The 13,819-nt window shown below is 35.9% G+C and overlaps 1 protein-coding gene across 3 annotated transcripts in view; it reads left to right on the forward strand.

Annotated features, from left to right (window-relative positions):
* The window catches only part of Chd1 (chromodomain-helicase-DNA-binding protein 1), a 606,282-nt gene that overhangs the window by 255,810 nt on the left and 336,653 nt on the right, over positions 1–13,819 (forward strand). For all 3 annotated transcript variants that reach the window (XM_090371234.1, XM_090371253.1, XM_090371245.1), the window contains exons 12-13: positions 4,939–5,155; positions 5,261–5,350. In XM_090371234.1, the coding sequence (XP_090227360.1) occupies positions 4,939–5,155; positions 5,261–5,350 (307 nt within the window). The remainder of the gene's footprint in view (positions 1–4,938; positions 5,156–5,260; positions 5,351–13,819) is intronic.

Genomic DNA, 13,819 nt, shown 5'->3' on the forward strand with positions numbered 1-13,819 from the left:
TTGGTAGGTATTAACCACGGCTAACTGTGAGCACCCCACCAGCCATGCCATTTCGGATATGCTCTGACCCAGTTGTCTGGCAATTACAATTTGGCCTTTGTCAAACTCGCTTAAGTCTGCTACCTTTCCCATCTGAAGAACAAGAGTAACACTGATTAATGGAGCTCAGTATCAGGCATTTTTTATACCATGTCCCGACCCGTGCACGCAGCATAGTTCACCTACAGTTGCTTCGATTTGTATAATGACTCGCTGGTCATAATGTTTTGGCTCATTGGTGTATATACAGAGAGAGAGAGAGAGAGAGAGAGAGAGAGAGAGAGAGAGAGAGAGAGAGAGAGAGAGGATTTAACAGGCAGAACATTAAGTAGAGGTACCACAAAATAAAATAAATTACTTAAGGATCTCATTATTAAAAAAAAAAAAGGTCGAAAACCACTGCATTAGCCTATGAAGAGCAGTGGCTGTTCTCTTTGTCTCCTCCTACCATTTAACTATCTCCTGCTGATAGTAGTAATAACTTGCCCCTAATATCACACTACTCCAATTTATACAGCAGTTGTACATGTGGTACGGTATCAAAAGTTTTGCTGAAATCCACAGTTATATTTTCAGATTTTCTAAATTACTCCTATTTATACATTGTCATATATTTACTTATATTTACACATTGTCAAAATTATTCCTTGTATCCAGTTCCCTTGTGACAAACTCATAAGTAGCTAATTAGATTGGTGAGGCATGATCTCCTTTTAACAAAACCCACGTGTTTGCCTTATGGCTCTAGTCCCATTAAGATAATCTTTCATTACTTTAACTAGTGACTCTGTTATTTCCTCTGGCACAGACTTTAAAGTCTGTAGTGATACACTTCACCCTTTGAACCACCCTCTTGAATAGGAGGCACATTTCCATATCTTCAATCAGCAGGTACTTCTGAATCCAAGGATGTTCTCATTATTATGACAAAAGGTTTAGCTACTTCTTTTAATACTGTAAAAAATTCAGCCCTAGGTGCTTGTTTTCTTTAAGCTTCAGCAATTTCTCTTCCACATTACATTTCTTTAATGAAATCATCTAATTCAAAATTAGAATTAGATAGACCTCTGCTAATTCCATTCTAAAATCTTCCTGTGTGAATATTGATGCAAAATATTTCTCCAGTTTATCAGCAATCTGTACAAGCTCATCAAAAATTGTTTGAATCATGTCTGGCAGACAAATGTGATTTATCCCTTTTCTTTCTAAGATTAACATGCACAAAGAATTCCTTGCCACTTTTCTTGTACTTGTGGCTAAGGACTTCTCATAATCAGCCTGCCTGACTCCACTAAGTAATTTGATTAGGCACTAGTTTTTATTTGTTAAAGTCTGTCTATCTCGATAAATTATAATCATCCCATGCATTCTCCTTCTCTGTCACTAAGCTTATCAATTTATTTATCATCCTTTCTGGTCTAAATCTTGATCAATACCTTTTAAAAGTATAAAATGCTTAGTGGCCTTTGTGACTGCCTCTCTGAATACTTCCCATTTGTCATTTACATTTTTTAACAACACCACAGTTCCATTAATCAGTTGGCTCCACTGAAAAGAATCCCAATATATTAACCTTTGCAAAAACAAAATCCCTTCCCTTTACCCTTGACATTTGTTTTTAATTTGCATAACTTCCACTTCAATACACTATGATTACTGCTATGTAAAGATTCTTTAACCTAAATATTCTCAATACATGATGAATCCCTGCCATTAACCAGATAAAGAATATTGGTTTCTTTTGTTGCGTCCCTAACATGGCGTAGAATGCAGTCATCCAGCAACCCAAGGAATCTTTTGCTACTGGGAGAGCTGCCAATCGGTATCTGGAAAGTTAAAATCCCCCATAATAAAGCATTCTAATTCACTGGCCCTCTACCTATCTGTATAGTTGTTCATTATAATCATCACTGTCATTTTGCTTGTGACACTCCTGCTCTCATATCTGTATGTCTACCTATCTGTATAGTTGTTCATTATAATCATCACTGTCATTTTGCTTGTGACACTCCTGCTCTCATAGCCGACCAGGCTAGCCAGGTGGGTAAAGTGCCTGCTTGGCTACCCAAAGGTCGCGGGTTCGATTCCCGCCTTGGGCTTGGATCAAAGTACTGCAAAAACCTTGGGAGGTGCATTATGGCCACAGAAGCCTATGTGCCAACAACTACCTACCTACCTACCTGCTCTCATTTTTATTTTCCCAATGAGTATATCACATCAGACTGACACAGTATTAAACTGGTAACTGTTGTCTACTGGTTGCACCATTTTTGAGGCTATATGCTTGTTTACCAAATTCGTCACCCCCCCCCCCCCCCCACAACACACACACACTCCTGTCATTTCTGTGCTTTTTGTACAAGTTATAATCAATATATTCAAATTCTGCATTCCCATTATAAGAGCAACACTGTTTCTGTTTTATCGATAATGTCAGCATTTGATAATTTAACCAATACTTCTAACTCATCACATTTATTTCCTGTATGCATAGGATTTGTGCAAGCAAATGTGTGCCTGCTTGTATTTTTAGTAACTCTTACACAGCCTGTGTAATTGTTAATGTCACGTCAATTTTCATCAGGCTACTGCTATTGTATGTCAAATTAGAATCATTGCAAGGATCATTTCCACTTCTACTTATGGCTGTCATTAAATTATTAGTCCCTATATCCCCCCACCCACAGACTTTTGAAACTTAAGACAATATTCTTGTAAGGTTTTAATAAGATAGTGGAGACCTGCCTCCCTGTTGGCAGGGGTGCCTCTAAGCCCACTTGTAGCAGTGAGGGCTGAGTAGTTATTAATTGTATTACAGAGATTGTGTCGATGAGCATATTCTTCAGGAAATGCTTTTAGCATTGTGTATGACGATGATTCACCCCCAACTAAGTTTTTCGATCCACCTGGTATTGCCTCAGGCGCATCAGTGCTGCTTCTGTTCAGTTGTAACCCATCTGTTAGCAAGCACTGACCAAGCTAAAAATATTCTACCACATGAGTTTTGCACAATCTTTTCATGACCAAATTGAAGACTAGGGTCTCATCATAAATTCCTTCCTAATATGTAACAAAATCCAAAACACTTTCAAATTCAGTACTATCTCATGGCTTTTTCTCAGCATCACCTTGTACTTGCTACGTAAAACTTTAGAATACCTATTCTTAATATCATTAGTACCAACATGTACAGTAGTATCATCATTTGTGCTTTTAACAGATGAGAGTTGTTCTACACATTAGTATTAGTAATGGCAAATGATGCAAGAAAGCAAGCAAAATAGTTCGTCTAGTTTTGCCTTGAATTTATTCAAATTATCAGCTTTCTACTGGCTGGAGGCAAATTTCTGCACATCTGTCTTTCCACCCTTCTTCAATTCGAATTTATGGCCCCCCCCTCTCCTCATGTCCCCTCAACATCACCAACTTTTTCTCCTGATAGACATACTCTGGTGTTCTTCTGCCTATCCTTATTGCATAAAATATTCCCTGCTTCCTTGACAATAGAGTCACCAAGAATAACTGGCTCCTATGAGATCAGTGCATTCTGCTTGTGGTGATCACATGAAGCATGGGGGCAGACTCCAACATTAATGTGGACAGGTGAGTCCACATTAATGTTGGAGTCTGTTACCCTAGTTTAATTTCTGAATAGTGACCTTTTTCTTCAAGCATGTAAATGGTCCGATGAAACACTAAATTTTTGCTTAATTTCCACACTCATGGCATTATTCCCAACTCCATTCACGTCTTTATACATACCCCATGTACTACATGTAATAAGACTTGGATTTGTAGGAGGACCCCTTCCCGAGCTAAGGCATTCTCATAGTTCCGGGTCATAATTTAACTTTAAAAATAATTTAACCAAGGCATAATTTAACTTTAAAAAAAAAAAAATGTAAATCAGTCTTGCAACTATACCTGGATACCACATCACTACCACAGTAATGCTATGCTATGCTCTAGTACAGTAGTAATAATATTATGCCATACCCCTGTCTACTATAGCATTATGTATGTATAACTTAAAATTTAAAAAACACTAAACTTACATTATTAATTATGTACCTGCAGAACCTATGGAATATTCAAGAATAATGCTTATCTGCTGGTTCTGTTTACAAACTTCCCTCCACTGGTTAACTTAGTTAAAAGCAATATTCATGTTGGCAATGGATGACTTAACTTTTATATGTAACTTTCTAAATATTTAGATTAAACACAGAAATAAACAAATTTGCTCAAAAAAAGGCTGCTTTAACGTATTACTAATTGGATTGTTTGTTAAGCAGAAAACCTCTAAATTGTCATAAATAGATGTCCAGCATTTGCGAGTGAGATAACAAATGTCCATCACAATATAGCCTCCTACAGATTTAGTCTGTAATCACTCTTCAGTTTCATTGTGCCTGGATTTCCTGAATAGCCAGGTTTCCATTTTACAAACAACCAAAGAGGATAAAAGAATTATTAGGAGAAAAATAATGTAGTTATACAGTTAAATAATATGTTAATTGTGTAGATAAATTAGCTAAGAATAAGCTCCCAGAATGTTGACTGAGCAAGCTACCAAATTCTCTCTCTCTCTCTCTCTCTCTCTCTCTCTCTCTCCCTCCCACCCTCCCCCCTCACACTCCGCCCCTCCACCACACTCAGAATGCACACTTCTTTACATTTATTGTTCAAGAATTGTCAATTACCACTTCCTGGGGTTGCATTTTTATCACATTCTACCTGTTTGGTTCACTGTTGTTGACAGTCTATTGTTTTGTTTATTTCCTGCCAGAATTCTTCCATTGTGTGTAAACTTGAAGCTTTGATATATATGTATAACTGATAATCATTGATAATGAAATGGATTCATATTTACCTTATACACATGGTATTTCATTCTAGGGAAAATAGTGTTATTCTTGCTGATGAAATGGGATTAGGGAAAACTATACAGACAATAAGTTTTTTATCTTATTTATTTCACCATCTTGCCCTGTATGGCCCATTCCTGCTAGTTGTGCCTTTATCAACAATGAATTCTTGGCAAAAAGAACTAAGCCAGTGGGGTCCAGAACTAAATGCAGTTGTTTATCTTGGAGATGTTAGTAGTCGAAATGTTGTAAGTATTTCTTTCATGTCCTCTGACATCATTATCATTACTTCTATAATTGTTATTATGCATTAATTTGTTTAAAATATAATTATTTAACTTGTTTTATTGTAGATTCGACAGTATGAACTGTGTCATGCTGGTAACAGAAGACTTAAATTTAACATACTTCTAACAACATATGAAATTCTTCTAAAGGACAAAGTAAGTTTTTATTAATTTTTAGGTGATTAAATCAAGCTAGATAAATAAGTAATCTGTTTTTTATGTCGACTGTTTTCTAACAGTTTATTCCCAGATAGGCTGAGAATCAATCACCAATGAAATGTTGTTTACTTGGCTGACTATAGCTGTCTGAATATTGCATATGTATGCTGTGTGCATATATTCAGTATTCATTAATGTTACACTGATGTCCAAATGAAATCCTGTAACCACTACTGTAGGACTCTATACTTTTTTAGAGGACAAGTTCATGTTGCTTCCCTCTGGTATACTTATGGCTGCTGCATACTTACACATGATATGTGAGCTTTGTTTTTTCCCTTGCTTTAAGAATGTCTAGTGAAACTAACTTAAAATTCCAGTACATTTCTAGTATGGTTTCCAGCAAAGCTCCAATTCACAAATCCTGCTTAGATTATATTTAAAGTTAAATAATAAATTTCAAAATAAAAAAGGAATGCTAACTTTGATAAAATAAAAATATATGAAGGGGAAGTACACCAGTTACACTTACCTAGAAAAAAACTGCTAGAAGACAGAGAGATATTAATATTTTGATGAAGAAAAACATCCTAAGGATTTTGTAGTGAAAAAAAGTTTTAATTACTTATTACATGAGTTAAACATCATAAGTAATTTAACATTTGTTTTAATTCTGTGTCAGTAGAAAATGTCTGTGTTCCACCAAGATTCTGGATGTTTTAATTATTTGCTGCATGAATTACTGAATGAACTTCACCAGTAGCAGAAAATTGGTACACTTCACTAAGACACTTCTTCTCTTAAAGGTCCTATTAATTATGATTGAATTCACTCTACTATTCATAGAAGATTTGTTCATTTCTCAATTGTCTCGACGATTAACATCATAAAATATACTACCACTGTGTATGCTCTTTTTTTTTTTCTCACTTTTTTGTCATGCTTGTAACAGAAGACTTAAAATGCTGGTTAAAAGACATTGAAATTATGGCTGAATTTTCTTCAGATTTTTCATTTCATTTTCTGGTGTTTTTACTTCTTCTTTTGCCTGCTGCAGGATGGCAGATCACGCAGGATGGCTGTCGAATTTTAATTTTGCTGTCTACACTTTCTTCAAATTTCTTATTCACTGGAGCTACACATCTCCATGTTCTATTTACAGAGGATAATATCTCTTTCTCATTGAAATGCTCATATTTTTAATTACTCCAGTCACAGATATAGTGTCAAATAAATAGAGCTTCAGTTTATGCTCTGAGACAACTATATGTTAGAGTGGTTCATAAGATCAAGAGAACACAAGAACATCATTGTATTTAGCAGTCATATAGGCTTGAATCACTGCCAACCCAAATGCATGTACCCTCACATTCATCCACTTGGCTACCATGGCTATTCACTGAGCAATCGGGCTGTCTTCCTGTAAGTTTTCAACCATATCCTCTTTGTTTATTGAGAAATTTCATTCAACTGCTGCATTGTCACAAATGATAACAAGTACGTTTTTGGTAAAATATATTGGCAAACTGATATACATTTTCCATACAAAAAATATCTGTGAGAGAAAGTCCTAAGTATTCTCTTTTCACAGTCTGCTTCCATGCTTTACAATTGTTTCTTCTGAACCGAACTTCCAAAAAATATCCATTGAGTCTCAACCATCAAATTGATCCTAGTTTTAAGAGGGGGGAAGTTGGGGTTCCACCTTTCATGATTTTGTATTAAAATGAACACTTCTGCATAATTTGGCTGGAAAGATCTGCAGTGAATTCAGTACTGTCCTCTGAATTATTGTATTTTCTCTGTACACTTTTTTTCTTTAAATAGTACCAAAAATTTGTGTGTGTGGCTTATTCATTAATTTGGTCCAGAACTAGAGATTTCTTCTTGGCTGTGCAAAATTTAATGAAGAATGTTACTAAAAATGCAGCATTTTTATTCTCTCAACTGGCTGTCACCTAACAGGAGTATTTTGATTATTGTTACATGGTTATTACCGATGATTATTGTTACATGGTATAAGAATTTGGATTCTCTTGAAGTGAACATGCTTGTTTCCTTGCAATGGAAACAAGCATGTTCATTTCAAATTGAAATATCAAGGTTATGCAATTTTTGACAGACTGAAATACATACAAAGTCAATATTGCTAACTAGTGGAAATGAAGGATAATGGATCACATTTATTTGGCACTTGCTTTTACTCATGGCAAAAATTACCAAATAGGGATCTCTTTGTGCAGATTGAGATTATTTTAAAGTTTGGCTCCCTTTACTAGTGAATGTAATCTATAAGGTATTATGTATACGTTTGCTAAACATAAGTGCTAAAGGCATGCAGTTATGATCTTTCATGGTAAGGGACAAGCCGAAAATAATTCGAGAGGCAACCAAAATCAGAAATCAGTTGCTTATAGAAAATAAATTCATATAAAGTTTTATCTTTTAAATGGTGGGGTGCATGACTTATTCAAGGGTGTGGCTATTGGAGAAAGCATAGTATAACTTTAAAGTGCTTAATGCCCATCAATACTGCTGAGACTGCAAACCTAATGTTTACAGTATGATGGTGTGACTGTTTACAGAGTCAGTTGAGTCACTTTTCACAGTTCTGTGCAGTAAGTATTCAAGTACCAATTTTAAGTGGAATGGATGATTAGCTTGGTAGTCTTAGAAATTTTACCACTTCAAGTGCAATTAACAACATAAAATCCGACCACCGCTCTCACAAGTTCATCTCTTACAGTTTTAAAGTTAATTTTAAAATTTTTTTATTAACAATAGCAATATATCTTTTTAATTGAGTCAACGTTTCCACTGCTCTTTCTGACCTTAGAGCTCTCAACCTAATGGCACAAAATTTTACTGGAAAATGGGCGATTCAGTGATATGTTATTAATTTGCTTGCCTTGTGGAAAAGTCTTTAAAACAATGATAAAGAAACCTCAAACACTTGTTTCAAAAATATTGCAGAAGCTTGTACTGCTTTGTGAGCACAACAAATTATGTGAAAGAACAGGTCCTGATTTCTAGTAATCTTTCAACTAGCTGTTGAGATCATTTCCAAACTTGAGCTTCGCATATAGACTGTGCATGTAACAATTTTTTTAACTTATAAACCTTGATCTTTTAATTGCAGATACAAAGTTCAGTGAGCATGTTGTAGGCTATTTCATGATCCAAAAAAAGAAAGAACTTAAATACCTTGTCTAAATTATTCTTGCATCAGAGAAGCAAATAGCAGTGGCCAACTGAACTTTCAGAACTATGGGGCCCAGGGTGCCAAGCAAACTTGAGATCAAGTGATCCCGGTGTGATTTATATAGTATTCTATAAAAAGTAATTAAAGTTCTTCTTAAGTTTATATTGTCTTTCTCTTGAAGAGTCTTTTGTTTGAAGCAGTTCTGTATTTGAAATGCCATTAGTTAGAAAACAGAAAGGAAAGTCACATTTCTTTTCTTATTACATAATACTAACTTCACTAACCAACTAACTCTTTCAACTGCTCTGATTCATAATGACACTGCTCCTGCAGTGCCATTATGAATCAGAGCTAAAGTTAATTCCTTGGGCTAAAAGGAGAAAACCATAGAATATGACAACTATGCTCCACTTGAGCAGCTTAGACACTCATCATGGGCTCTCAGCAAAACTGATCAGGACACATCACAGTAAACAAACACTACAGACAGCAACAGGAATGCCCAGCATTCCTTATCTTACATTCACCATCAGACAAACCTATGAGTACTCTATCCCTATTTCTTATACAGAAATGCTTAGAATAGTGGATTCACCAAAAATAGTGAGAAGACTCAGATCTAGTGGTTTACTGGTATATCCATGCAAGGTGGTAGATGACTTTCATCAACTGGTGAAATACCACCACTTTGTTTATTGGAGGCTTGAAGTGGTGAAACCCATGTTTAGTCTCTAGAGCAAAGTTTCTGGCATCCCCCCCCCCATACTTCTCCTTCAACCCATGCACAGTACTAAGTACTATAGGTTTTGATACCTTTCGTGTTTGGGGTTTTTCATAAAAAAAAAAAAAAAAGTCACCTTACATACAGTGTTAAATACCTCCAAAGGGCATTGATGACATTGCAGAGTGGGATCTGATGAGTGTCACAGAAGACGAACTGATCCAGGAACTGGATCAGTTCGTCTTCTGTGACACTGGATCAAAATCAAAGTCATACAGGCTAAGTGCAGCATGATCAGGAAGAAGATGAGCTTACTCCCACACTTAACATCATCCTGATATCCAGCTAGTGTTATATCTCAAAATCTCAACTGTCAAATATGACCTTACATACTGAATCCAATCAGATGCTGCAAGTGTCAAAAATATGGTCTCTCCTGAATGATTTGTTGAGGAAATATAGTCTATATATTTATTCAACTGTGCCAAATACTACACTGTCTACACTGCAGAGGCTAATGTCCAACCTACTCCAGATCCCATTAACTCTGGAAATTAAGAAAAAAAATTCAGATGTATAGGGTAGAGCAGAAAGCTACCCATCAAGAGGCAAAAAAGGAAATTTTGCTCAACACACCTAAATGCACATATACAACAGCAACACAAACTGAGGTCTTAGTTTTCCCACCCATCTTCTTTGCAGATTGTGCCTGAATAATGATTGTGTCATCCTCAAAGTCTTCTCAAAGAACAGAAAGTGGTAGACAGAGTCAACAGTACAACAGTTATAGTTCTACCAACTGCACCTCACACACCAACAGGTTATAAATTTTAATACATCAGTTCCAGCTAAGAAGGCAAACAATAATGCATTTATGACATTTATATCAGTGACATTGCTAACTCAGCTGAACCAATCCTAGATCTACACACAGAAGGCGACATGGACACTGGATGTCAAACCTTTTCAAGAAAGGAGCTGATAAAGTTCAATTGCCATAAGCAGACAACCATTCTCATGTAAAACTAAATAATGCACCATATCATACGATGAAAGTGTAGAGGTTTTGTACCAATTTTGATGATATCTGTGAGCTAATTTTTATCAACCTGCTTATAACAGACATATTTAATACCTCGTGTATCTCCCTCAGTTTAAAAACTATACATTCTTTTGGCAAGACAGGTTAATAATGCTCATGGTGGGGCAGCTATACTCCTATACTCAAGCATCCCTTATAAATACATTCCTCTTCTAACTTAGAAGCCATTGTGACACATATAGTGATCAGCATTACTTTAAGATTTGCTTCACTTTATTTGCCACCAAACCATCCATGAAGTGGAAGACTTTGTTCTGCAGTTGCCAATACCCTTTCTGTTTATTAGGAATATTTAATGGATATTATCTATTATGGGGTTCTCCTGTCAGACAGACAAGGACAACTCATTGAAATATGACTTGACAGACAGACAATTTAAACACTATTGATTGTTGGTTCACCTACTCACATCCATTTTCCTACATGGTCAACCTCTGCAATAGATATTTCAATCTACTCTCTGATCCTCTTTCCAAGTATTGAGTGGACAGAACTTGACAAAACTTTCAACAGCAATCACTATCCAGTAATATGTAGAATTAAATCCTTCCTCTCCATAAAAACAGAAACCCACAAAAATGAAAATTGTAAAAAAAAAAATGTACCAACCATATCTGTTTTGTTGATCATATTATTGAGCCTGTCATATCGATGCACTCACAGAGCACATCACAATTCAAATACCGACAGCCGCAACAGCTGACATTCTGTAATCTCAAATAAGAAGACACTATGACCTGCTCAGAAGTGTGAGGTTAACTTAAGCAGAGTTTAGTTTAAAAGCAGGGTTACCCTCTGTTTTGAGGAAACTATTCCCAATTATGACATTACTGATTGAATAAAAATATGAAATTACGTGATGCATTTAAGATTTCTAGTTAAAATAAATCAAACAACTATTATAAATATGTTAGAGTATTTACTATAAATAAAAAAAAAAGAAATACATGAAAACAAAATAGGGCATAAAAAATAGATGTTATTTGAATATTTTTTTTATTTTAATAAATGTTTTTGTAGCCATTTGCTGTGCAAATTGGGGGCAAAAAATACTTTTGATATCAGATACTTGGATTTCAGGAAAGCTTTCGATACTATTGCACATAAAAGACTGCTGTACAACTTGGAGCAGTATGGCTTTAAGGGCAAGTTACTGCCATGAATAAAGGGATGGTTGAGTGGGAGAAGACAGATAATGCTAATCAATGGACACTGCTCTTCGTGAACTAATGTTATTAGTGGAGTCCACCAGGGTTCAATGTTGGGCCCGTTGTTGTTTTCTATATTTATCATTGATATTGAAGGCTTATCAGGCTTAATATCCAAGCTTGCAGATGATAAAAAGGTTGTCAGGGTGGTTTATAACGGTATGCTGCTGCTACAACAGGATCTAGAAAAGTTACGCAGATGGGCTGAGAAGTAGCAATTGAAGTTCAACAATGACAAACACAAAGTACTACATGTGGGTAACAGTAACTCTAGAGTAATGTACTAATTGTGTGGTTCAACACTCAGGGTAGTGGAAAATAAAAAAATACATGGGGATAACTGTGCAGTCAGATATGCAGTTCTCTGAGCAATGCAAACAGGCTATTTGGACATGTCATGTGGTTTTTTTCAATGATATACAGAAATTTTGCTAGAAGGGATAAGGAGGTGATTTTCCTATTGTATAAGGTAATCGTGAGGCCATACCTTGAGTACTGCATACAGGTCTGGAGGACTCATTTTAGGAAGGATGTAGAGCTACTGGAATGAGTACAGAGAAAGCCAACCAGATTGGTGAGGGGAACAAAGGGGTGGTCTTACAAAAAAGACATCAGTTCTTCAAGTTGCAGTTCTGGCAACTAGGCACACCTGCGAGGTGATCTGATTGAGGTATTTAAGGCTTTGAATGGATTGAGCAAAAGCTCAATGCTGGTGAAATTCTTCCTCTCTCTCTCTCTCTCACACACACACACACACACACGAGGGGTCACAAATTCAAATTGAGGAAGGACAGTTGCAGAATATATGTGCAGAAGTTTGCCTTTAGCTAGCAAGTGGTTGATTGTTGCAACAAGCTTTGTTGTGGAAGTTGATAGCTTAAATAAATTCAAGGAAGAACTAGACAAACTATTGGAGAGAATGAATAGGTGAAATGGGAAGTGTCTTTTTGACTGATGCTGCATAAGCTTGCTTTCTTGCATCATTTGACACTGCCAACTCTAAAAAATATGACACAGATATATCAATCATTGGTGGAATGAAGATTGTAACAAAGTGAGAACAGAATAAACTAAGTATGAAACCCATTCAACAAATACACCACAACTACCAATCTTATTTTTATTATATTTTTATGAAAATCCTGAACACAAAAAAAGTATTAGAACCTTCAGCCCATGTTTAATACTTAGTACCACATTTGGGTTAAAGGTTGGGAAGACAGAAGAAGATACTTGTTGACATTTGACTTGAATTTCTGTAGATAATTTACAGGAAATACATGTGAGGAAAGGTTATCCCAGAAAGCTAAAGTTGAAGGGATAAATGAGGAAGAAAAAAGTTGGTTCTGTGAATTTTAAATTGGACAGAAAATTGATATTGACTGGTTTGCAAGAGAGAGAGAGAGAGAGGAGGAATTACAGGAGACAATTCAGAAGAAAGTGCCTGTGGAAGTATCAGTAGAAAAGCCATACAGCAGAAACAGAATGTCTGAGACAAAGAGTGAAGAGACTTTGTAAGAGATGGGTCATTAAGATATCCAACTGCCCTCTTTTGAATGGAGTCTAGAAGCTCGAGGGAAGTTTTAGGGGCACAAACCCAGATGTGGGAACAATATTCCATGGTAGGGAAAAGTCAAGATTTATACAGAGTGAGCAATTGTTTAGGATCAGAATAATGCCAAGGGTGAAAGAGAAAACCCAATTTTTTGGATGCAGAGGAAGCAATATTTTTGATGTGCTTATGCCAAGAGAAATTAGAAGTCAGGGTAATCCCTAATAGAGATATGTGGTCGTGTCCAAAAATCTCAGTGTTATTGAAGATAAGCATGAGAACTGTAGTGAGATATAAGACAGAGCTGAGCTTTAGAAGGATTGAAATTTAATGAGCTACCTTTGCCTCTTTGAAGAATTACCTGGAGATCAGCAATTAAGTAATTGGTGGTAAACATTCAAGAAATTGAAGCTGTTTGTTCAGGGCAATTCTCCAACTGGAAAGTGGAATGAAATGTGCTGTCATCAGCAAATCTTTTTGTAGAATTTCCAGTGGAAGAAGGTCATTAATATACAAGGAAGAAAAGAGTAGGAGAAAAAAGTGAATCCATTAGTGGAGAAGTCAGAAAACAGAGAGCCATCACTTGCAGACAGCAGGCAGTGATAAAGAAGACCTTTATACCAAACAAGATCCACTGAATTTGTCCATATATAGGTAACATAACCCAAAATATCAACAGTA

Source organism: Mastigoproctus giganteus, chromosome 1, assembly GCF_048544385.1.
Source record: "Mastigoproctus giganteus isolate SK-2022 chromosome 1, ASM4854438v1, whole genome shotgun sequence".
In the NCBI taxonomy this organism is placed as follows: Eukaryota; Metazoa; Arthropoda; class Arachnida; order Uropygi; family Thelyphonidae; genus Mastigoproctus; species Mastigoproctus giganteus.